Source organism: Hypomesus transpacificus, unplaced genomic scaffold (assembly GCF_021917145.1).
Source record: "Hypomesus transpacificus isolate Combined female unplaced genomic scaffold, fHypTra1 scaffold_333, whole genome shotgun sequence".
In the NCBI taxonomy this organism is placed as follows: Eukaryota; Metazoa; Chordata; class Actinopteri; order Osmeriformes; family Osmeridae; genus Hypomesus; species Hypomesus transpacificus.
The window spans coordinates 68,430-95,467 of NW_025813860.1; the positions used below are offsets into that span (position 1 = coordinate 68,430).

At 44.3% G+C, this 27,038-nt stretch overlaps 2 protein-coding genes across 2 annotated transcripts; both read left to right on the top strand.

Annotated features, from left to right (window-relative positions):
- Window positions 1-312: 312 nt before the first annotated feature.
- On the top strand, window positions 313-5,165 carry LOC124464261 (E3 ubiquitin-protein ligase TRIM35-like). The gene is made up of 6 exons (XM_047016256.1): window positions 313-975; window positions 2,130-2,225; window positions 2,318-2,548; window positions 2,635-2,657; window positions 2,743-2,861; window positions 3,217-5,165. Exons 1-6 carry the CDS (start codon window positions 571-573, stop codon window positions 3,756-3,758), a joined length of 1,416 nt encoding a protein of 471 aa, XP_046872212.1. The 5' UTR covers window positions 313-570; the 3' UTR covers window positions 3,759-5,165.
- Window positions 5,166-6,173: 1,008 nt separating this feature from the next.
- Window positions 6,174-11,929, top strand: LOC124464257 (zinc-binding protein A33-like). The gene is made up of 6 exons (XM_047016251.1): window positions 6,174-6,948; window positions 7,977-8,072; window positions 8,165-8,395; window positions 8,482-8,504; window positions 8,590-8,708; window positions 10,956-11,929. Exons 1-6 carry the CDS (start codon window positions 6,544-6,546, stop codon window positions 11,525-11,527), a joined length of 1,446 nt encoding a protein of 481 aa, XP_046872207.1. The 5' UTR covers window positions 6,174-6,543; the 3' UTR covers window positions 11,528-11,929.
- The last annotated feature ends 15,109 nt before the right edge of the window (window positions 11,930-27,038 follow it).

Below are 27,038 nucleotides of genomic sequence, written 5' to 3' on the forward strand. Positions count from 1 at the left end.
GAGGGATCAAGGAGGAAGAGAGAGGAGGGAGAGATGATGGAGAGAGATAAGATAGTTGGACAAAGGAGGGAGACCGAATGGAATGGGGTGGAGGGGAGAGACCCACCAGTCATGTTGAAGCTCATTTCTGCTTATTGAACATTATGCAACACACATCAACAGTACAAGTGGTGTTGATGAACTTCTTTTGAGGAGAATGAGATCACCTGTCACTCAGTTTGCAGTTACTACAATCACACTGATACAGTTTACTTCCTGGTCTCCTGAAGCCCCGCCTACTACGTGACTCACCTGTCAGAATACAGGAAGCAGAGTTCAGTGTTTCTCTGATCACCAACAGGCTCTACATTAATCGTTCTACTTTGAGAAAAAACTGGACTAAAATCAAAACTGACACGGAGAAGACAGAGAAACTGCCTTTACACAACTACAGGAGGAAATACTGTCATTTACAGAGACTTTAACTCACTGCTGACTGAATCAGAGTCAACTTTAAACACATGCCACTTTCACAATAAAGTCAAAATAAATTTCAACTACAACGGCAGGAGGGTGCGACTGGGTGAGAAAATGGCGTCCAGCTCGTCTCTCCCAGAGGAGGATCTCTCCTGTCCTGTGTGCTGTGACATCTTTAACGATCCTGTTGTCCTGTCATGTAGCCACAGCTTCTGTAAAGCCTGTCTGCAGGAATACTGGAAACAGAGAGAATCACGGGAATGTCCACTCTGTAGGAGAAGATCTTCCAGACCAGATCCACCATGTAGCCAGGTTCTGAAGAACCTGTGTGAGTCCTTCTTACAGGAGAGACGTCAGAGAGCTTCAGCAGGGTCTGAGGTGCTCTGCAGTCTGCACAGTGAGAAACTCAAGCTCTACTGTCTGGATGATAAACAGCCAGTGTGTGTGGTGTGTCAGACCTCTAGAAAACACAAAAACCACGACTGCTGCCCCATCGATGAAGCTGCACAGGATCACAAGGTATGATATAGTAGGTATGACAGAGTAAACACAGAATAATGATTTAGGCCTAAACAATATGGGTAAAAGTATAGTAGTCACACCTGTATGGACATCCCATTCTAAATCCATAGACATTAAGCTGGAGTTGGCTTCACCATTGCAGCTCTGACAGCTGCCACTCTTCTGGGAAGGCTGTCCACAAGATATTGGATAAATAATTGGCACTGGTGTTGGATAATTCGACTTAGCTTGCCGATTGTTAGAATTCCTCTTAAATACAACAAAAAGATTTGTTGGATCAGATATTGGTTTATTTCATCCAGGAACACTATGACACTTATTGAGGGACTCGCTGCACTTGTTGGTTAGTTGTAACTGATTTAACTGCTTGTACTCGCTGTGAATGATATTATTGCTGGCTGCCCTCCAGGTACACTTCAGCACTTTCAAGGATCTTGTTGTTCAATTGAAATGTGTTTAACGACATGCTCTTCTGGTATCACCCATTGGCACTTATTTGCTTTTCACAATGTATGCTTCAAGTTTTGGCTACCCCAATGTTTTTGGGGCTATCTCGTTGTTTATGATCATTGACCTATGAGCTTTTTGTAAAGCTCTCTCTTGTGAGTCACTTTGGATAAAAGCGTCTGACTAAATGTAAAATAAATGTTATTTACAGTAGGTCAAGAATCAGTGCAGGCCAGTCAAGGTTTTCCCACCAAACTTAGCAAAACATTTCTGTATGGACCTCACTTTCTACATGGAGCAGGTCTAATCACCCAACATCAGTGCCCATTCCCTGTAATGCTCTTGTGGCTGAATGGAAGCAAATCCTGCATCAATGTTACATAGTTAGGAAGCGTTCTTAGAAAAGCGAAGGCAGTTATAGAAACACAGCGTAAACCAAATCCATATTTATTTTCATGATGTTGGAATGAGAGCTGTCCATATACTGAGTGGTTTCCACATAATATTGGCAATATAGTGTTTGTTTTTAATAGTAAAATATTGAATATTTCTAGTATAATTTGAAGTTTCATCATTATTTATCGTTTTGTCTGCTTCGAATCTTATTTCTTCTACTGGGCTTTGTCAGAGAGACGTCTCAGATCCAGCTGGTCAAATGAGAGGATGAACAACTTTCACTCCTGACATGTTTTGTTTTAACCCAGGAGGAACTCCAGCCTGCTCTGAAGTCCTTACAGGATCAGCTAGAGGTCTTTAATGAAGTTAAACAAACCTGTCATCAAACAGTAAATCATAATACGGTAAAAATATGTATTAATAAAATAATATTAAACTGTTTTTACATTGAAAACTCTGGTCAGCTAAACCTCTGTATGAACCCCCATGTCTCCAGGTCCAGACCCAGCACACAGAGAGGCAGATTAAGGAGGAGTTTAAGAAGCTTCACCAGTTTCTACAAGAGGAAGAGGAGGCCAGGATAGCTGCACTGAGGAAGGAGGAGGAGCAGAAGAGTCAGATGATGAAAGAAAAGATTGAGGGGCTGAGCAGAGAGATATCAACACTTTCACACACAATCAGAGCCATAGAGGAGGAGTTGAGAGCTGAAGACATCTCATTCCTGCAGGTCAGGACTGACTTCTCTAAGTTCATATGGGATGGCTGGCTGGGTGTGTTTATGAGTGTCTAACTTCATCTTCTGTATCTCCACAGAACTACAAGGACACAGTGAAAAGGTAAGTGACCTGCCTCCTGTCTCTCTCTTCTCTGTGGTTGTGAACCCAACCCCACAGCAGCTCTGACTCCAGAATGTTCTTCCAGAGCCCAGTCCACTCAGCCGGATCCACAGCTGGTCTCAGGAGCGTTGATAGATGTGGCCAAACACCTGGGCAACCTGACCTTCAGAGTCTGGGAGAAGATGCAGGACATTGTCACATACAGTGAGTTTTTGATCAAGTAATCATCATCATATTCAATATTATACATGCATTACTGATCACAATCTGGCCCATCATGATCCTACCTGTCCATTAACATTCCATGACACGACAATACAGGCTTCCAACTGAACATGACCATTGTTACTTAATGTACTGTATTAATCTACCACATCTCATGCCAATACCAGCCTGATATGTTGAATACAGCATGATCAATGTATTCAGAATAACCATGACATCCACATACATGATATGTACAGTCATCATTACTGGGTTTGTCACGGTGTTAACTCCTGGTGGGTGAGGGTGTAAACATCAAACACTGCATCAACACAAACCTGATGTCTCTCCTCAGCTCCTGTGACTTTGGACCCCAACACTGCCCACCCACACTTCATCCTGTCTGAGGATCTGACCAGTGTGACATACAGTCAGGAGAGACAGCAGCTTCCTGACAACCCAGAGAGGTTTGATCACTATGGATGGGTCCGGGGCTCTGAGGGCTTTAACTCAGGGACACACAGCTGGGATGTTAAGGTTGGAGATAGTACAGGCTGGTACCTGGGTGTGATAGCAGAGTCTGTCCAGAGGAAGGGAGTCTCATGGGTTGGAGACAGGGGGATCTGGTTCTACCATGGTGAATACAGAAAAGAATCCTCATCAGGTATAGCCACTGTTCTCACAGTGAGACAGAAAGCCCAGAGGATCAGATTGCAGCTGGACTGGGACAGAGGAAAGCTGTCATTCTCTGACCCTGATAGAAACACACACCTGCACACAATCACACACACCTTCACCGAGAGAGTTTTACCATTCATTTGTAATCACTGCAAACTGCACTCTCTGAGGATCTTACCAGTGAAGGCCTCTGTAGCAGTAGAACAGCACAGTCATTAGAGCTGGTACCACCTCTATCTGGAACAGTACAACAGAACATTGGGTGTGTTTACAACCTTCCTGTCATGAAGGAAAACAACCTCGAACATGAGCATCCATGTACATAGAACAAAGATCAATAGGAGTGATCATATTTTAGGTAGAATTATGCTCTTCGCGTTTGACAGTATATATCAGAAGTCAGGAGTATTTTAGCATGCAGGACTAAATATGCATAACACCTGTTTATGCTGTAATGTGCATGTACACTATGATAAAACAATTGTATCTTTTTTCTACAAATATTTGCCAAAACATTTGCTTAGTCACCTTATTTAATTGTGATACTTGTACACTGCTGTTCATGAATGTTGACTGTACTAAGCTTTAGTTTCTTTGAGCTCATAAAATTTAATCTATGAAATTATGTGATAGTTTACATTGTTTGTCATCTCTCACGTTCTCCCGAGTTTGATTCATACAATTCACTGTTTTACCTCTTGAGGGAGGAAGAGCACATCAGATTCTTTCAACCTTGTTGAACCACTTTAGAAACGGTACAAAACTCCAATGTTGATCAAGCATCACATTCAAAACTGTAGGGTGGGCATGTTCAAACAACTTCATTACAATACAGAAAATCCCAACAATATAAATCAGAGGTAAAACAACACATGATCAAAGGTCAGCACTCCAAAATATCATACATTTGCCGTGAGTCTCACGCATTTTAACAATATCTCACAGTCTCACGTGTGACGGACAACTAACTCGTCCGCACAGTGACACCACAACCTGGACAGGTTCACCTGTTATGCATGTTCACATCCAGATGGACCTTAACACTTTTCTTTTTTCATGTTAACATTACAAATGACACATAGACCTTTGTTGTATCATATCACATCCATTTCTTTACTGACTTTGATCTGCAGATCTACCTTCCTTGGTTGGCTGAATGACCGGTCATGACTGCAGCATGGCAGTGGTGTATCCCTTCAGGTCGCTGTGCTGCTGTTCTAGAAGGAGCGCTGTGTGTTTGTTTATGCTGGGAGTCTGGCTAGTCTGACAGACCCGCTAAGGGGATGTAGAGTTGAGACAGGGAACTTCACTGTGTTCACCACAGTTGTAGTGTCGTTAGTTAAATAGGTGAGAGAAGCTCATCTAGATGTCATGATTGTTTGTCTAGCACATGGTAGGATGTTGTTGTCATTTCTAGATGTAAGTCAAAGGAGTCAGGACTCCCACTAGAAGGGGGATAATGACCATAAACAGGTTCACTGAATCAAGTGTGCCCTGAGGTCTTGTTGTATTCAGGGAAAGACTAGCAGCCATCTTGGATGATTTTAACTTTGTTTTTAGCAGTAATGTACTGTGATTTATGTATTTGCATCGGTAATGACGAATAAATATGACACATTGCAAATTACCACACGTGACTAATATGTGTTCAATGATGATCGATTATTCAGGTCATAAAGTAATGATGTGTAAGGGAATGACAGAGATTGAGTGTGTATATATGTCTTCATATTTTGCAGTAAAACAGATTGAAACAATGCACCTGCGCTCTGGTCGGCAGCCATTTTGAATAGACAGAAAGAGGGCGGAGTTGGGGTCAGGGCCTCAACCTGAGCCTTTAAACATATTCAACTACTCTGGAGAAATACACACTCAGGTAGACTAAGGTGCTAGATGCGTCCTCTTCTCTCTATACTACAGGTGTGGAATTTAAATGGGCGTGGAGATGAGAAGAATGATCGAAATCCAGCACCATGCAGTAGCAGAGTGGTGGAATCTCACATTTCAGGATTGTGTCCATGAGGTTTATTTCCTGGTCTCAATGTCAGGTGTGAGTTCTCATTAACCAACACAAACAACAGATAGGCATCCTAAAACCCCTATCTGGTCCCTAATATCACAGCAACAAACTTGACACACTTCCACACACCAACTTCCTCCAGGTGTGCTGAGGTGAGGTCCAGGTTTCCTCCAGGTTTCACCACCATGGTGGCAGTGACCATCTTCATACCAGCGTTTTGGCTCACCAGCCAGGCAGCGTTGGTGGCCAAGCCTCATGGACCACTCAGCAGCCATCTGAAACAGGGAGAGAGGAGGGGGAGATGGGGGAGAGAGGAGAGGGAGAGGAGAGAGAGAGGGGGGGAGAGGAGGGGAGGAGGTAGAGACGGGGAAGAGAGGGAGATGATGAATAAAGGGGAAAGAGAGGGGAGGGAATGGCGATAGAGGGGTGAGAGGAGGAGAATAGAGGACAGATAAGAGGGAGAGAGTGGAAATAGTGGGGACGGAAAAAGAGAGAAAAAAGAGAAAGGAGAGAGGAAGGACAGATGAGGGAGAGAGTGGAGTGAGAGGGGACAAGTAGAGGAAAGCGAGTGGGGAGAGAGGAGGGAGGGAGAGAGGAGAGGGATTGTAGGGAAAGAGGCAGAGGGGGTAGAAAGGACAGAGATAGATGAGGGAGAGGGGTGAGAGGTAGTAGAGAGAAAAGCACTAATGCAGTTTACTTCCTGGTTTCCTGAAGCCCCGCCTACCATTTGACTCACCTGTCAGAACACAGAAAGCAGAGTTCAGTGTTTCTCTGCTCACCAACAGGCTCTGAGATTCACTATTCTGAGAGAATCTGGACTAAAATCACAACTCACACTGAGAAGAGAGAGATTCTGCCTTTACACAACTACAGGAGGAAATACTGTCATTTCAGAGACTTTAATTCACTGCTGACTGAATCAGAGTACCTTTTAAACACTTTTACATCAAAGTGAAAGTGAACTTCAGACGAGTGGGTGAGAAAATGGCGTCCAGCTTGTCTCTCCCAGAGGAGGATCTCTGCTGTCCTGTGTGCTGTGACATCTTTAAAGATCCTGTCATCCTGTCATGTAGCCACAGCTTCTGTAAAGCCTGTCTGCAGGATCACTGGACACAGAGAGAATCACGGGAATGTCCACTCTGTAGGAGAAGATCTTCCAGACCAGATCCACCATTTAACCTGGTCCTGAAGAACCTGTGTGAGTTCTTCTTACAGGAGAGACGTCAGAGAGCTTCAGCAGGGTCTGAGGTGCTCTGCAGTCTGCACAGTGAGAAACTCAAGCTCTACTGTCTGGATGATAAACAGCCAGTGTGTTTGGTGTGTCAGACCTCCAAAAAACACAAAAACCACGACTGCTGCCCCATCGATGAAGCTGCACAGGATCACAAGGTATGATATAGTAGGTATGACAGAGTAAACACAGAATAATGATTTAGGCCTAATTAATATGGGTCAAAGTATGTAGTAGACACACCTGTATGGACATCCCATTCTAAATCCATGGACATTAAGCTTCAGTTGGCTCCCCCATTGCAGCTCTGACAGCTGCCACTCTTCTGAGAAAGCCGTCCACAAGATGTTGGAGTGTGTGGAGAAATAATGGGCACTGATATTGGATAATTAGACTTAGCTTGCTGATGGTTAGATTTTCTCTCAAATACAACAAAAGATTTGTTGGATCAGATATTGGTTTATTTCATCCAGGAACACTATGACACTTATTGAGGGACTCGCTGCACTTGTTGGTTAGTTGTAACTGATTTAACTGCTTGTACTCGCTTTGAATGATATTATTGCTGGCTTCCCTCCAGGTAAACTTCAGCACTTTCAAGGATCATGTTGTTCAATTGAAATGTGTTTAACGACATGCTCTTCTGGTATCACCCATTGGCACTTATTTGCTTTTCACAATGTATGCTTCAAGTTTTGGCTACCCCAATGTTTTTGGGGCTATCTCGTTGTTTACGATCATTGACCTATGAGCTTTTTGTAAAGCTCTCTCTTGTGAGTCACTTTGGATAAAAGCGTCTGACTAAATGTAAAGTAAATGTTATTTACAGTAGGTCAAGAATCAGTGCAGGCCAGTTTTCCCATCAGCAAAACATTTCTGTATGGACCTCACTTTCTACATGAAGCAGGTCTAATCACCCAACATCAGTGCCTGTCATCTGTAATGCTCTTGTGGCTGAATGGAAGCAAATCCTGGATTAAGGTTCCATAGTTAGGAAGCATTCTTAGGAAAGTGAAGGCAGTTATAGAAACACAGCATAAACCAAATCCATAATTATTTTCATGATGTTGGAATGACAGCTGTCCATATACTGAGTGGTTTCCACATAATATTGGCAATATAGTGTTTGTTCATAGTAGAATATTGAATATTTCTATGTTATATGAAGTGTTTTGTTTGAACCCAGGAAGAACTCCAGCCTGCTCTGAAGTCCTTACAGGAGCAGCTGAAGGTCTTTAACAAAGTTAAACAAACCTGTGATCAAACAGCAAATCATATAACGGTAAAAATATGTATTAATAAAATAATATTAAACTGTTTTTACGTTGAAAACTCTGGTTAGCTAAACCTCTGTATGAACCCCCATGTCTCCAGATTCAGACCCAGCACACAGAGAGGCAGATGAAGGAGGAGTTTAAGAAGCTTCACCAGTTTCTACAAGAGGAAGAGGAGGCCAGGATAGCTGCACTGAGGAAGGAGGAGAAGCAGAAGAGTCAGATGATGAAGGAGAAGATTGAGGGTCTGAACAGAGAGATATCAACACTTTCACACACAATCAGAGACATAGAGGAGGAGCTGAGAGCTGAAGACATCTCATTCCTTCAGGTCAGGACTGATCTCTCTACGTTCATATGGAATGGCTGGCTGGGTGTGTTTATGAGTGTCTAACTTCATCTTCTCTATCTCCACAGAACTACAAGGACACAGTGAAAAGGTAAGTGACCTGCCTCCTGTCTCTCTCTTCTCAGTGGTTATGAACCCAACCCCACAGCAGCTCTGACTCCAGAATGTTCTTCCAGAGCCCAGTCCACTCTGCCGGATCCACAGCTGGTCTCAGGAGCGCTGATAGACGTGGCCAAACACCTGGGCAACCTGACCTTCAGAGTCTGGAAGAAGATGCAGGACATTGTGACATACAGTGAGTTTTTATTCAAGTAATCATCTTTATATTCACTATAGTACCTGCATTATCCTGCATTACTGATCAAGTTCAAGTCTTTTATTGTCAGATGCACAAAACAACACAAGGTCAGACTGGGTACTGAAATTCTTAAGACAACGCAAGCACCTGGCATAACATATAAGTACACAAAACATAAATTATGCTATTTATCTATGCTAAGCTTAAATAAGTAAACCTCCTAAATATACAGATAGATATTAAAATACAATATACTAAACCCTAAATACACATAATAACCTATTGCTAACCCTATAGACCTATTTTAAACTAAGTGAAGTAGAGTGAAGTACAATAGTGCAATATTACTGATAGTGCAACCAGTAGCTGAAAGTGACAGTGTGTAAAGTGACTAATATGAAGTGAATCAAAGTCCATATCAGTGTCCATTCAGAAGCCTGATGGCCCTTGGGTAGAAACTGTTGTCCAGTCTGCGTGTGCACGACCGGATGCTGCGGTAACTCCTGCCAGAAGGCAACAGGGTAAAGAGACTGAAGGATGGGTGGGAACAGTCTCTTAGAATCCTGCCAGATTTCCTGAGGCAACTTGTGTAGTAGTTGTCCTGTAGGGCTGGGGTTTCCTGCCGATGATGAACTCAGCAGAACGGACCACACTTCGTAGGGCCTTGCAGTCCCTGTCTGTGCAGCTCCCATACCACACTGTGATGCAACCAGTCAGAATGCTCTCTATAGTGCATCTGTAAAGGTTAAGGCCCCGTCACACCATAACATTCTGGTCAACGTTCTCTGAACGTTCTAATAGTTCAATTTCGAGCGTTCTAGGGCAAGGTGGACACATCTGGGGTGTGACTAGTGGGGGACTGACGCATGAGGAGCGTGTAACAGTGACCAAGTAAGACACCCCTGAAAACTATTAGCATGTGACGACAAGTCACTGGCGCCGTTGACAGGTCACCAGTGTGTTGTTCACTGCAAAGCAAATGATGAATAACAACCAAGTGACGCAAAGGTAACGACTGACTAACGATAGCCAAATGCGTGCAACGTTACTCAAACGTTCCACAAACGTTCTTCAGCGTTATCCAGCATTTAAAATTAAACGTTGAAGCCGCCGATCACCGCCGATTACCAGTGTCACCAGCGTCCACACAACGCTCTTTTGGCACAATACCAGCGACCATGGAGGATTACCAACGTTTCCTCTAACTTCATAGAACGTTGACCAGTATGTTATGGTGAGACGGGGCCTTTAGTGAGGATGACATGAGTCCATGCCGAACTTCTTCAGTCTCCTCAGGAAGAAGAGGCGTTTACGGGCCGCTTTGACCACCTTGTCCGTGTGAACAGACCAGGTGAGATCATTGCTGATGTTCACCCCGAGCTTCTCCACTACGGATCCGTTGATGTGCATGCTCCTCCTCCTGCCGCCTCCTATAGTCTACAATCATCTCCTTGGTCTTGCTGACCTTGAGAGAGAGTTTATTGTCCTGACACCATGATGTCAGGGAATCAACTTTCTCTCTGTAGGCTCATTCGTCACTGTCAGAGATAAGGCATACGATGGTTGTGTCGCCAGCAAACTTAACTATGATCATGATCTGTCTTGTCATGATCATATCAGTCCTTAAACAATCCATGACATTATAGTACAGGCTACAAACTGAACATGACCATTGTTACTTAATGTACTGTATTTCTCTACCACATCTCACACCAATACCAGCCTGATATGTTGAATACAGCATGATCAATGCATGTAGAATAAAAATGACAGACACATACATAAGTATAGTAATCATTGCTGGGTTTGTCATGGTGTCAACTCCTGGTGGGTGAGGGTGTAAACATCAAACACTGTGTCAGAAAAGTTGAAGATGTAACCTTTTATCCTGTATAGAATGATACTCTGTTCAACATTCCATGTGTGCAGAGAGAAGCTACCCCGAAGTTAACTCGAAGTTAACACACATGCGAGCAAAATGTATGCAGGAAGCCAATGAAAGAAGAGCCATGTGACAGTTGCATGTCTTTGTATGAACCAATGACTGTTGAGAACAGCGTCGTTTAAATGGTTAGCTAGCACACAAGGTAGCAGACAAACTTTGTACCACCATGGCTTTTTGTTTCCTTGCGAGCCGGCCGCAAGTAATAAAGCTCCTTTGACTTCACAGACTCTGTGCAATACTTGGTAAAGATTCATATTTCTTGCACACTTTATCAAAACAAACCTGATCTCTGTCCTCAGCTCCTGTGATTCTGGACCCCAACACTGCCCACCCACACCTCATCCTGTCTGAGGATCTGACCAATGTGAGACTCAGTCAGGAGAGACAGCAGCTTCCTGACAACCCAGAGAGCTTGGATTTTAATGTGTTGGTCCTGGGCTCCGAGGGCTTTAACTCAGGGATACACAGCTGGGATGTTGAGGTTGGAGACAGTAAAGTCTGGTCACTGGGTGTGTTAACAGAGTCTGTCCAGAGGAAGGGGGGCTGGGGTGGAATCTGGCTCTACCGTGGTAAATACAGAGCAGCATCCTCATCAGAATCACTCACTGTTCTCACATTGAGACAGAAAGCCCAGAGGATCAGAGTGCAGCTGGACTGGGACAGAGGAAAGCTGTCATTCTCTGACCCTGATAGAAACACACACTTACATACATTCACACACACCTTCACTGAGAGAGTGTTTCCATTCATTTGTAATCGTTGCATTCTCCACCCTCTGAGGATCTTACCAGTGAAGGCCTCTGTAACAGTAGAACAGCAGTCATTAGAGCTGGTACCACCTCTAGATAGAGGTGGTACCAGCGCTGAGTGAGCCCACTTCCTGCAGTTAAACGAAGCAAAGACGAAAGTCTTAATTTTCGGCCCCTCTGCTTCTACAGAGATGGTTGGCAGTAAACTAGGACCTCTATCTGGGAGTTTTCATACACATGCTAGAAATATAAGTGTTACTTCAGATTCTGCTTTGACGTTTCATAAAAGGTCCAATGCTGTGGTCAGAAGCTGTTTCCATCAAGACATTTTTATCATCCAAAAATATGGACGTCCCCAGCTTGTCCAAAATTAGACTGTTGACTGGAACAGAGAACATATGACACCAGTCCTGGTCACTCCACACTGGCTCCCAGTCAAATACAATATTCAGTTGTAGGCATTACTGTGATTACTGGGAAGAGGCCCCGGGGAAGACCCAGGACACGCTGGAGGGACTATGTCTCTCGGCTGGCCTGGGAACGCCTCGGGGTCCCCCAGGAAGAGCTGGTGGAAGTGGCCGGGGGGAGGGAAGTCTGAGCCTCCCTGCTTAGGTCGCTGCCCCCGCGACCCGATCCCCGGACAAGCGGCAGATGACGGACGGACGGACGGCATTACTGTTTGTTTATAAGGGTCTGCTTGGCCTGGTCCCTCCGTATCATGTCTATGATCTTCTTTCATTCCATCAAAATACATCTTGAGACCACTGATCAACCAGAAGTCTTCGGTTGGCTGTTTCAAGGACACGTTTCTGACTGAAACTTTCTCACCCGCTGCTCCACAGCTCTGGAATCATTTGCCGCTTCACGTAAAGACTGCATTAACATATGGTGGTTTAGAATCTCTTCTTAAAACTCATTTATGTATTGTTGCACATGGGCATAGGTAGGTACAGTGATAACATGTTTTTGCGGTTACTGTGATTGTGTATTGTGTCCTATTGTGTTGAAATTGTGTGTCATTATACAGCACTGTGGCTAACAGCTGTTATTTTTAAATGTGCTTTATAAATGATCGTTTATCGGGGAGTCAATCAGAGAGAGTGGATCCCTACAGGAGACCCTGAGAGTGTGTGTGTGTGTGCTGCATGATGTTGTGTAAACATGTCTGACTGATAATCTTAACTATGTCATGCTGTGCTGTTGTTTTAGACACGCTATCCATTCCTCCACCAGTAGAGGGCAACATAGTACTGCAGATTCTTTCACCCTTTAACACAAACCTCTTGAGCCAGTTTAGAGACAGTATACCTCGACACTGTTCACATTCAAAAACATGAAGCTTTTGGCCTTTTTTAGACAACTTTAAATAAACCAATTGAATATCAACAATATAAATCTGCAGGATCTGGTAAAGGGACTAGACTCAGGACAGGGTAGAGCTAGCAGCTCCCTGTGACAGATGTTTACTTATAGTTGGACTGTAGGTTTAATTATCTTAATAATAATAATAAGAAAAACTTTATTTATATAGCACATTTCATACAAGAATTGCAGCTCAAGATACCTTACATAAAATCAATGAAAACAATAATACAAGTGATAAAAGTAATCATTAAAATAGCAAATAATAATATAACTCATAAAAGTAGTAAAACCCTTCGGAGATCAAATTGGTTAGTCAACCTGTCTTGATTATCTCTGTGAAGTGTTCCACCAGCCTCTTTCTTTGTTTCTGTTCTCCTTTTCTCTTTACCTGTCTGTCCTTCTCTCCTTAACTGTCTCTCTACCTGTCTGTCCTTCCCTTTATACCTGTCTGTCCTTCTCTCCTTAACTGTCTCTCTACCTGTCTGTCCTTCCCTTTATACCTGTCTGTCTTTCTCTCCTTAACTGTCTGTCAACCTGTCTGTCCTTCTTTCTATACCTGTCTGTCTACCTGGCTGTCCTTCTCTCTATACCTGTCTGTCTTCCTGTCTGTCCCTCTCTCTATACCTGTCTGCTTGCTGATCCATCATCATGCTGGTCAATCTAGTACCTCACCTTGACATACAGGATATGCACGTATGGTCCGTGTTTCATATCCTTTAAGCCAGGAAGAGGGAGTGGGCTAAGCTGGGAGAGAGGTGTGTGTGTGCGTTTGTAAACATTTGTAAATGTTAGTAATCTATTAAAAATCTATGTATAAATATTGTTACAACTGATTCAATAAGAATTCAGAAGCTATATGATAATTTTTTGGTTCTAATTTTTTCATGATTCCTAAATACTGAATATATACAGTGCCCTCCAAAAGTATTGGAACAGTGAGGCCAATTCCTTTATTTTTGCTGTAGACTGAAAACATTTGGGCTTGACATCAAACGATGAATGTGAAACCAGAGATCAACGTTTCAGCTTTTATTTCCAGGTATTTACATCAGGATCTGATGCACAAATTAGAAAATATCACCTTTTTGTTCGAACCCACCCATTTGTCACGTGAGCAAAAGTATTGGAACATATGACTGACAGGTGTGTTTTGTTGCCCAGGTGTGTCCTATTACATACATTATTCAATCAATAAATACCACTGAATGTCTACACTCAGGTTCAGATTGGGTAAGATAGGTTTTGTCTATGCAGACTGTATTCAGAGGTGAAAACAACATGAAAACCGGAGCGCTGTCTTTGGGTGAAAAACAAGCAATTGTGAGTCTTAGAGAAGATGGAAAATCAATCAGAGCCATTGCAGAAACATTGGCCATAGCCAGTACAACCATTTGGAATGTCCTGAAGAAGAAAAAAACTACTGGTGTACTAAGTAACAGACGTCGAACAGGTAGACCAAGGAAAACATCAGCAGTTGATGACAGAAACATTGTGAGAGCTGTAAAGAAAGACCCTAAAACAACTGTTAGTGAGATCAGCAACAACCTCCAGATGGCAGGAGTGAAGGTATCACTATCTACTGTTCGCAGAAGACTTCATGAACAAAAGTACAAGGGCTACACCAGAAGATGCAAACCACTCATTAGCAAGAAGAATAGGAAGGCCAGGCTGGAATTTGCCAAAAAGTACAGAGATGAACCTCAAAAATTCTGGGACAAAGTTTTATGGACTGATGAGACAAAGATTAACTTTTACCAAAGTGATGGAAAGGCTAAAGTTTGGAGAAAGAAAGGAACTGCTCATGATCCCAAACACACAAGCTCATCTGTGAAACACGGTGGAGGTAATGTCATGGCTTGGGCTTGCATGGCTTCTTCTAGGACGGGCTCATTAATCTTCATTGAGGATGTAACACATGATGGCAGCAGCAAAATGAACTCGGAAGTCTACAGAAACATTTTGTCTGCCAATTTAAGGAAAGATGCAACCAAACTGATTGGCAGAGCCTTCATCATGCAGCAAGATAACGACCCAAAACACACTGCCAAAACAACAAAGGAGTTCATCAGGGGCAAGAAATGGAAGGTATTAGACTGGCCAAGTCAATCTCCAGACTTAAACCCTATAGAGCATGCATTTTACCTGCTTAAGAGGAGACTGAAGGGAGGAACCCCACAAAACAAACAACAACTGAAAGAGGCTGCAGTGAAAGCCTGGGAAAGCATCAAAAAGGAAGAATGCAAAAGTTTGGTGACGTCAATGGGTCACAGACTTGCTGCAGTTATTGAAAGCAAAGGATTTGCAACTAAATATTAAGTCTTATTCACTTAAATATGTTTTAAGTATATCTGTTCCAATACTTTTGCTCACATGACAAATGGGTGGATTCAAACAAAATGTGATATTTTCTTAGTTGTGCATCAGATCCTGATGTAAATACCTGGAAATAAAAGCTGAAACGTTGATCTCTGGTCTCACGTTCATTATTTGATGTCAAGCCCAAATGTTTTCAGTCTACAGCAAAAATAAAGGAATTCGCCTCACTGTTCCAATACTTTTGGAGGGCACTGTATGTATATAGTATATAAGTAACCATATATGGTAATATTGATTAGGTTTGGCAATTACAAACAAGTTGTAAAAGTCATGTTATGGGTTTATAAGGTCAGTAAGAAAGCATTAGGTAGAGGTTGGGAAACAACTTATAAACATATGGATAGATATAATCGTACATATCTTGTATTGGATATAACGTAATGGTTAAGGGATATGTTCATAAATATTTTTTACACCTATTTATACATTAATTTATGATTATTAGTAATGTTCATAGAGCAGGTATTAATTGTTAGGTAGGTGGGTTTTGTGTGGCTTCATGTAAAGTGATGATTTTCTGTTCCACGTGTCTGATGACAGGGGCCTAGAAAAGAGTCTACCCTTTCTAATGCATATTGATGTGTTTACATACTTAGCTATTCAGTTTGCGTTTATATAAGTTAGTTTATAAGTTAGTTATCTCTCCAAATCAATGGCATTTGATATGCCATAAGGTATTACATGATGGCTCCAAGGTATCAAACCTAGACTTAGATATCACTTAGCAAACCTTTGTCATCCTAGTTTAACTGGTGAGAGCTTATTCGTCATACAGTTTATGACAGTGAGAGAAACAGAGAGAATGAGAGATATTGTCAGCCATTGTGAAACACAGATAATACAAGTGTTCATATCGGCCTGGTGCTCTAAGCAACACGGCAGACACACACGCAACACGATAAGCCTAGTTAGAGAGATATCACAGAACAAATCCCCAGGGCCTAGAATGAACACACACACCAGGCTAGCATACGCCTTATCACACACAACCACATACTTGAAGCGCATGCTACAACATGCACTATCAATGCGTAATGTGACACTTCATGAGAGAAATCACTGGGATTCAGGACATGCTTGATTTGCTGGCTAGCTGGGTGTTTCCTGTCTTAACCAGGAGACAGTCTCATGACGTTACAGAAGTCACAGCAGCTTAAACATGCGGTTGCCAGGTTGTGTGATTGTGTCAAGAGCCAGGAGACAAAGCAGTAACAGGAAACAAGATCAGGGGGAATTCATGTTTCCTACTGGTTTTGGCAACCGTGGGCTGCAACACACAGCCCACTCCCCTCGGTCATCAAATGTGGGGTTCATCGCCGGTACTTGGGGGGCCAGTAAAGGGGTGGGGGGTGGGTAAGGCAGAGAATCAGATCCCCACCTTGGCTTATTTTTACTCATCAGAAATGTTAAGTCATTCATGAGCTCAAACCTTAAGCTTTTCTGGCCATTTACTTGTATCCTGTTAATGGGCTTACTAACATTATTTTGGAGTTCTTCAGCTTTTTCTGGACCACTGTGTTTCTCTGTAGTATCTGTGTATCACAACTGTAGGCGTCAGACCAGAGTTTCTGGACAGAACAATTGCAAAACAGACTGGAGCCTGTAATCTGCGCCTGGCTTCAAAACAGTCTCTCTAGGGAGATGACGATGGTGGAGGACTGGTGTGAGAAAGAGAGGGGGAGAAAGAGGAGGAGTGGACAGAGCTCGAGAGAGAGAGAGAGAGAGAGAGAAGTGGGGAGTGAAGTGATGAAGGAGAGGAAGGAAGACAGCCCCTCGAAGGACTTGGAAAGGAGGAGAGATGATAGAAGCAAGAGAGAACACCACAGCTGGACAATTGAAAGCCCATCAAAGTTAGGAAACAGTTTGATCTTTCCCGTAAACAGAGCTGAATTCCCAGCCTCAGAACCTGGAATATTTTTATAATTTTTTTTACAAATAACTATACTTACACTGTTGTAAAACATACTCATTTCAATTGAAAAACAAAGAATTCTCAATATCTTCAGCTAGACCTTCCACTGAGACTGATGTCATTTCGTTGCTCTGGGGAAACCCTGTGTGAAAGACCACCACAGTTGCAGGTGGGCGATGGTTCACCAGCTCTGGTCTCTCTCCTCTAGGGGTCCCCAGGGAGGGATGGTGAGACCAGCTGACCTCATCGGTCTGGAGGCTGTAGATGTGACGGATCCTCCCAGATCCTCCAGCTCCTCGAGACTCAGGGCATGGTCAGAAGGACAGAGCAGAGCTTTCACATTCCACATGTCGGAGAGAAATAGATTTCTGAATTACTTGGAAGAAATGTGGCCTTGTAAATGTGTGTGTGTTTGTGTGTGTGTTAGGGTGGTGGTGGTGGTGGGGGAGGGGGGGGGGGGGTTGAGCATTGGCATGATTGGTAAAAGGCTTGTCTACCCATCCCAGACTATATTATTCTATATATTGTATTTGTCTACTTATAATAGATAAGATGGCTTCTGGTGTTCCCTGTTTTGGATATCACACTTACAGAGATGTTGGCAAACATATGAACTTCAATAAAGTGGTTCTATTTATGTAAATGTGTTTGTGGTTGCTCTTTCAATCAACTCAAAAGTCACTTACAAACATCCAACCTTGGCAAATGAGGTAAAATTGCAAGTGATTCAAAGCTGTTCATCATCACTTGTGCATAATTAATTAAGTACATGCTTTGACCAACACACAGACACAAATGCCCTTAAAAATGTGTCCTCTATGCTGGCTAATTAGCTGATTGGGCCACAATTATGAAACTTGCTAATCAAGCTATTAATACTGAGTGAATTTGTGCTTTACTGGAAAAGGGAAAGCCCTTTATAGAGACATACACATAGACATACAACCCCCGCCCCCCCCCCCCCCCCACACACACACACACACACGGCCACACAAACACCCTTCCACCACACACGCACGGCACACACATGCACCACTGCACCACACACCACGGGCTCACACATACATCCCACACCCCACCCACCACACACACACACCCCACACACACACCGCATGGCGCACGCACACACAGGCCAGCGTGGTGGAGGAGAAAAAGCTCACAGGAGATCTTTGTGCACTCCTTTACAGCTCCTAGTATTTCCACAGAGCAGCGTGGGGCTGAGGCGTGGGCTCCGTGCGGTTAGGGGAGTGAATGAACGCCTGTGGGGACCACATGCTCTGACTTGTCCCAGTCCCCGTTGGCTGGCTCATGTTGTTTTGCCTTTGAAAGCACATAGATGCAGAACGGCCGTCAATCGATGAGGAAATCTCTCCCGAGGAAAAGCTCGAACACCATCGGGAGTCCAGCTCTTAAGCTCTCCGAAAACGAACATGGCAGTCATGTCTGGGGCAAGATGTTTGTTCTGTTCACGTTCACTGATCTGGACTTTGAAAACCCCTACAGAAGGTGTTCAGGAGTTCCATCAAACAATAACACAACACAGAATTCGAGATCCTTCCATATACTACGCTCTATTAGAATCAATATGTATTTGTATGGTGCTATGCATAGCCTAGGCCTATTCTCACTCAGTGCAATCTCAGATTCATGGAAATACCAATTCAAAGGCAGGCAAATCCAGGTAGGGAATGTTCCAGAAGGGGGGGGGTCTCCTGTAGGGCTCCACTCTCTCTGATTGTCTATCTGGGGATTTATCTGGCTGCTCTGAGCCTACATGAGCTAATGTCATTAGCTCAGGTAGCTATGCTAGCTCCGGGGTGTACTGCGCAGACTAGGCTGGGTCGCACCTGGTACAAAGAGCAGCCCTAATGTCACAGTCTAACTCACAGCAGTAGCTATAGCGGGTGGAAAGGAATAGGCTACGAGAAGAGAGTTGTTTCCCGAGTGTCCATTTGGGAGATACCACACAACATCGGGCCTTTAGGGGCAATCTTGGAGAAACAAGACACATTATGAGAGCCAGCAGTTCTTGGCTTCAACCCTGTGTGTGTGTCTTAGCGTGGTGGGGGAGGGGGTGAGGGCAGGGTGCTTGTCTGGACAGCTCTTCCCTCTTCTGTAGGATCAGATTAGCTGCCCTATGTGCTGATACACTGCAGACTGAGAGCCTGTGCCAATAACAGATTAGGGTCAAACACACACACACACAAACACAGACACACACACACAGAGACAAGGCATCCTCACTGGCTTTTTAAGTACCAGAGTTCCATATTCATATCACAGCTACATCAGGCAACGGAAATATTAAGTAGTTGTCATATCCTACCAACTTATTGTCCTGCATTCATGTTGTATTTAAAATCTAAATACAGTTTGCAAACTCTAGACACATGTCCTAACCTTGTTTGATTCTAAATCACAATAGATGCCTTGACTCAGGATTTTGTGAAGCTGACAATCACTACATGAATCGACTGAGACAAAGAAATCTCCCAACGATACTTTTCTCTCCTCACAAAAGAAAGACATCGGGACAGCACCTGATTCCAATTTCCACGAAACAGTAACTCTAGTTTCCTAACAGCGAGTTACTGCTTAATGAATTAGTTGTAGCCTACCAGACCACGCGAGTGACAGCTTGCAAATATTGAACTGGTTCAGTTAAAGGTAGTGGATGGATGGGCGGTAGAGCGAAGCAGACCTCGGACATGGCCTTTTAAAAGAATTTGGAAGAAGGTACAAGAAGGTAGCGGGGCTGGTCTCGTGTAGGTCGAACAGCATCTGAAAAGTATTTTCAATCGGACAGAGCGAGAGACAAAGACACCGAGAGAAATTAGAGAGAGCGAGCGGGAGGCAAATCGGATTAGCAGAACGCAGTTTATCCAAGCAGCAGTTTCACTACGATCTAGATGGATGCGTGGAGCACTCGTGCTTTTGTGCTTAACTGTTTTTACCCTAACTCTAACGAGAAACGCAACTTCTGCGTTTCTAGCCTATACTTTGGACATAACGTTTTGGTTTCAATTCGGTAGAGTAACAGGGAGTAAACTCGGACCAAACGTGTCGTCTGTTGATGTTTTTGCTGTTCTCGTCGTAAACTGGGGCAAAATGGATTAAAACCCCCGTGTAGCCTAATATTGTGCGGAGTTGATACCCGGACCGAGGACTCAACGGTATGAAACATTTGTCCTTTTCTAGAGGAGCGCACGATGCTGGAATATCCGGGTAGAATATCCCGGTGTGGCAGGAACTCGCTTCGTTTGACCGAATCATGTTTTTTTATCAAGCCCTCCATTTGTCTACTTTTCAACTTTGAGAAGTTGGGACGGCGTTGATGTTGATGAAGTCCTCCCCGGCGTCCCACCACCAGTGTTCCTTCCCCCAGAGGACACTGGCTTAGGGGGTTAGATGGTGCTGATCACCGACGACAGGGATGGAGGAAGCTCCTCTTCTGTTCGAGTTAAACCGCTTCAGCAGAGTCCTAAAGCCGCCGCACAGGTCCACCCGGCCATAGTCGAGGAACCACCGTCCTTCTCGGATGATGACTACCTGGGATCCTGCGAATCCGAGGGAGAGGATGACGACTTTGAAGAATATGACAACTTTGAGGACTTTCCGGATACAAGGAGTATTGTGTCGGACGATTCGTTCTACCCACCGGACGATGTTTTCGCGGACTCGGAACGGTCACTATCCCCAGACAGTCCTGAGCCGCTGTCGTTCTTTCAAGCTTGCCGCACAAACAACGCAACGATCGTCCGGCTCATGATAAGACAAGGCGTTAGAGAGGAGGAAGTTAGAGAGATGGATAAAAACAACAGGGTAGGTTGTGTTTCGTACCATTATATTATATCACGTTTACAGTGTATTTTTTGTATCTGTTTTATCTGGCCAAGCACCACACAGGCCACACAGGTGTGTGAAAGAGTACCTGTGCGTAATGACGCACCGCCAGCAGCTATATAGCGAAGCACATTGTGTAAACCTTTCGGGGGGCAGTTATCTAGAAGTGGTTAGTTAGGATAATTAAATTTGTTTCGGACATTATTTATATTAATAATGTTTCGACCAACATAAAAGTAACACAATTGAAACACCTAATGAAAGAGCCGTTTTGAAAGACGACGTAGTGTGAAGGTGTCAATGGCCTCAATCCCATTAGCGAGTGAAAGTGTGTAATACTACTAATGGCCCAGCCTTCCTCGCACCTGAGTAAGTAGGGTAAAGTGTGGGTGAGACGGCTTGTCTTATGAGAAGCTTAGCAAAATACATGACAGAATAATACTGCCCTAAACTAAGCATTTGAAATCCTCTCAGAGTAGAGGAACCATAGTGTTGAGGTATAACTACACCAAGATCTACTTGTTTGTGTGCACACACGCATTGGCGTCTCTGTTTGTGTGTTGAGTATCCTGCCTGGTCTGCATGAGTCAAGTTTAGCCCCAAGCTCTGCTAGTCTAAATTACAGCAGGAAAACAGAGCCACTCTGTCCAACAACCAGTGCATTGTGGGTTCCTGTTTGTGGTTCATGTAGCTGGTTGGGCTAAAATCAGTTTGGGCATATAGTGTGTTTGAGTGTGTGTGTGTAAATAAATAAATACATAGATTAGTATGGATGCAGAGTAATTGCTAGGTCTCAGGAGGCTAGTTAAAACCCAGAGGAGGATTACTATCTGTTCTGTCATCACTGGAGACGTGTTACACAAACAACCTATACCAACTAATATATATATACAGTACCAGTCAAAGGTTTGGACACATTTGCCCAAACTTTTGACTGGTACCGTATATATGTACGTGTGTGTGTGTTTGTGCACCTCTGATAGTTGGTTAGAGGTTTTCATCCGCCTGGCTGGTTGCACAGTCCTCTTTGCAGAATCGATGGTGAGGTCATCGGCCTTGGGGGATGGATGGGCGGTGATTACGTCAGTGGAATGTCACGATTACGACAGAGTGTCTTTCCCATGCTGGCACAGAGCCCAGTCCTGGGTCTCTTTCAGCGTTCCTCATCAACACTCTCTTCGTGTGTGATCATGAGAGAACAGTGTGTATGTACAGGAGGGTGTGTTTGCCCGACAGGGATCGTTTTTTTGTGGTCGGGGTTTTTCGTGTGGGGGGGAATGCATGTATGTGTGTGTGTGTCAGCGCTCTTCCTGCTTTCCTACGTCCTGCACACTTGCTGACACTCCAAACCAAAGCGACGCCCAGAACGCAGTGAAGCCTCAGGGCATCATGTTTTGTGACATGACTGCCTGTCTGACGGACGCGCTCATGTCCTCCATCGAGCTGTAGGTTAAGTGAGTACACGTGGTGGATATTTACATTTTCCTTCTTGACAACGCCCTGACACGACACCGTCACCCTGAGAATCCTGTTTGCCTCTTCCTGTTACTGGGACAGGAAGGGGATCGAAGGGTCAAACAGTGAACAGTGTCGTGAGAGCAGGAAGTGACATGCATGTGGTTTCCTGAGATGGGAAGTACCATGGTTATCCAGATGAGCGCTGAACATGAAATCATTCAGTAACCATGTCGTTTCTATACCCTAGCAGGCAGGCAAATGATAGTAGAGTAAATACTAGGGTCTGTCAGACAGATATACATGACTGCAGGCAGATAGACAGGTAGACAGACAGGTAGACAAACTGACAGGCAGTCAGGGAGGCAGACAGACAGCCACTCAGGGAGGCACTCAGGCAAACAACTCATTTTGTCAATAAAAACATTGTGATGCCATTGTGATTCATGCTGATATCTGTAACGCTACAATGCAGTCCTGGCTATACAGATATATATTTATATATATCTGTTAACGCTTTACTGCCCCAGGCTGTGTCCGCGAAATGAAACATAGCGACTCCGCTTCTTTCTTAGCTGTCTCCCTCGCTCACTGACACACACACACACACACACACTCAAACACCTGTCATAGCACAGAAGACATACACATGACAGAGAGACAGGCACTAACAAACCGAAAACAAACCGACACAGGACACACACACTGTCAACAGAAGAGGAGGAGGGCCGGCACAGACAGACAGTACTAATGAAGAGACGGATAAGACCCAGACAGACAGACAGACAGACAGACAGACAGACAGACAGACAGACAGACAGACAGACGACAGACAGACAGACGACAAACAGACAGACAGACAGACAGACAGACAGACAGACAGACAGACAGACGACAAACAGATGACAGACGACAGACAGACAGACAGACAGACAGAGAGACAGACGACAAACAGACAGACAGACAGACGACAAACAGACAGACAGACAGACAGACGACAAACAGACGACAGACAGACAGACAGACAGACAGAGAGACAGACAGACGACAGACAGACAGACAGACAGACAGACAGACAGACAGACAGACAGAGAGACAGACAGACAGACAGACAGTTTCTTGGAGACAGCACAGGCACACATCCACTCAAACAGGCCACATCTTGTGAGAGCAAGATCAGTGTGTGCTCTGCGCTTTTTGTAAACAAAGTCAGGATGAGGTCTGTGATCTAGAGAGACAAAGTGTTCTGGGGAAAGAACATGACTTGTGTAAGCTAGCAGAGAGATAACAGATCAGTGCTGCTTTTTCTCTTCATTCAATAAGAGCCGCCATCGCTGACTGACCTCACTGGGGGAGAGCTCAAACACAACATTTTGTTACAGAATCGAAGAATATGGCAACACTTTACGGGAAGTTGACACCAACGACACAACTACAAAGCAATACCTAGAGTAGCAACATTGTAGTTGCAGAGGAACTGCTAGTTATTTCAGTTTAGGCCAAAAACAATGTGTTTTTTTACATAAGTGAAACTTGGTTTGGGGTTGGTGGTGCTTTCCAGGGGTAAGTGGATGTCAACATTGATGTTTAGGTAAAACAACCTTCACCTGGTCTTATACAACATTCACTTACCCCTTACACCCCTCCACAATACTGTGCTCTCTGACACTTTAGCATTTTAGCCTATATCACTAACAATTAATAACAAATAAATTAGATTCCTATATTCCAGATCCTATGTACCTACAATGATTTTTACTAACGGTATTACGATGTAGTTACATGGCAGAGCAAGGAGACTTTAAAAGGATGTATTTATATGTTCTTAAAAGATGTGGGCCAAGTGATGTTGGAGATCCTGGTGGAAAACGTGAGTGTGCAGTGAACAAGCCCCAGGGGGTGGGGTTTTAAGAGTTTGGGACTGTTCCATTGGGTGTTTAGTGCCAGGTCAGCTGATTGGAAGCCAGTGTGACTTTACTACCCCAGGGCAGGCAGGCATGGTGTGTTTGTAGCTGTTGGCCTGCACGCTTGGCACTGGGCCAAAACCCAGCTGGGAGTTGGGACAACACATGATCTGATCTGAAGTTCTTCTTTCTCAGCTTTCCCCGTGTTCCGGCCCTTTCCCTCATCCTTCCCTCTGTCTCATTCATTCTATTCCCTCCCGCTCTCTTTCATTTGACCACCTTCATTGCTCTCTCTCTCTCTCTCTCTCTCTCTCTCTCTCTCTCTCTCTCTCTCTCTCTCTCTCTCTCTCTCTGTCTGTCTGTCTGTCTGTCTGTCTGTCTGTCTGTCTGTCTGTCTGTCTGTCTGTCTGTCTGTCTGTCTGTCTGTCTGTCTCTCTCTCTCTCTCTCTCTCTCTCTCTCTCTCTCTCTCTGTCACCCTCTCTCTCACCCCACCCCACCCCTCTCTCACTGTATCTTGGTGGCAGATAGGTCTAAGCCTCTCTATTCCTGGCTTTGAATATACCGCAGATTACTCTGTCTGCATGTGTGTGTGTGGGTCCGTGTGTGTGTGTGTGTGAACATGTGTGTATGTTGATATTGAGGAACTTATAAAGCTTTGTAGATATCCCAGGGTGTGGGGATTCACACGTTGACCTTCCTCCATGTGGTCATCAGCCTTTCACAGGAGGTGCAGCGCTTTGAAGACGTTAACATCATGTGTGCGTCAAGCTGGATGCTGTTCTCTCATACATACACATCCCTGGTTGCTTTACAGTAGAATGTTTCTTTCTTAACATTATCATTGATATACATTCCTCCCACTGAAGGGCAGTCCACAGTCTGTGTTTTAAAGGGCCCCCGGTGCTTGAAGGGGCTGTGGACTGTGCTTGGTTCTAGTCAAGAACACAAATAGAGTTTTATGAACAATCCACGTTCTCAGAAAAGGTCACATTTCTAGTTAAGGATCTGGGCCTTTTTTTTCTTTTTGATCCAAAGATTGATGGATTTAAAAGGACATAAGTCCGCACCTGTGCCCTAAAGCATTCTTTTATACATCAGTACCCCCCTCCTCCCTTACACACACACACACACACACACACACACACACCCACACACAGACACACTGAACACCAAACCTGTCAATAAGACACTGTAGTCAAACACACACACACATCCACACACAGGAGCACCACACCAGTCAATAAGGCATTGTAGTCACACTGACCCACCCACACACACACACCCACACACACACACACTCCCCCTCTCTCTTTTTCCTGCAAGTGCCTCTTTCTCTGATTGTTTCAGCAGTGCTGAGCCCTGAGTGTTTGTCTCTGGTTATTTTTAGCCCTTTAGCCTCAGCCACAACCCACAGTGTTGCACAATATGGTGGGTTCATGCTCTATACCTTATGTGCCTGTGCGTGATTGCATGCGTGTGTGCGTGCACCTAAATGCGTACTCAACTTTGCGATTACCCCAGACATACTGCAGGGTGTGATCAAGTTCATGAGAAACCCAGAGAGAGTTCTGGAGAGCTGCCAAGGAGAAGCAACCTTCAGCAAACTATGCTCTCAACCCCTAACCCACCCCCCCCCCCACTCAACCCACGAGCCCACAGCCCCCACTCACGTCCCTAACCCACATGCCTGCTAGCGTCGGTCTCTCTGGGTGTTCTGACGGGGTGTAGAAGCCTCTCCATGCTTCTAGCAGCATGTGTGCCCTGGTCCTGACGTGTCAAAAGGCTAGCACTGCAAGTCCCACACGATGCTAACTATAGCACAACTATATCAAACCAGTGCTTTTCCGAAGGTTTATGGAAATGAGCGGTCAGTAGATGAGGGGCACACAAACACACTTACATACACGCACGCACACACACACACACACACACACACACACACACACACACACACACACACACACACACACACACACACAGCACATCCACACGGCTCTTAGATATTGATATTTGGTTTAGTGTAATGATCATTTTAAAGCAAGCAAACTGTCTATGTTTTGGAGTGTGCCTTGTGGATGAAGCAACTTTGGAGAGAGAGATAGAGAGAGAGAGAGAGAGCGAGAGAGAGAGATGTAAACATTGGTACACATACACGTACCTTCAACTGGTGCCATTCAGTCCTAACCTGAGAAGCAGCTTCCTCCATTACCCCTCTCTCCTTTTTGTCTTCCTCCTCTCCTCTCCCCCCTCAGCCAACCCTGACGGTAAACTACAGTTTGTTTTGGATAAGGAAGTGTGGATCTTCCAAAAAGTCCTGCGATCTTCACATGAATTTCCAGACTGTGTACACATCACACACACACACACGCTTGTGTTCTGAAAACAGTTCCAGTGATATGAGTGTATACAGTTACAAAAGACTTCTTGTTTATATGCCGGTATTAGTTTTGGACAGAAATCAAAGAACCCTTTGATTTCTAAATATGCACACACACACTCACGTACAAATGTTTTGCATAGACATCAGGGAGTGCTGGGTGCTCTGGAACTAAAGATTATTCATCTTATTATTATCTTATTCACTGGCCTCATATACTGTAAGCTTTCCCAAGAAAGTTGAACTGGATCTCCCAGGGACTAAACCTCATTTTGTGTCTGGGTTTCTTTTCACATAACCCTTTCATTCTAGTGCCAGGGCCGTCCGACAGCATGGGGCCACTTGAACTGCGAACCGTACCTTTTAAAAGGCCGACGGTTCATCTGAAGTGGTTTGTCTC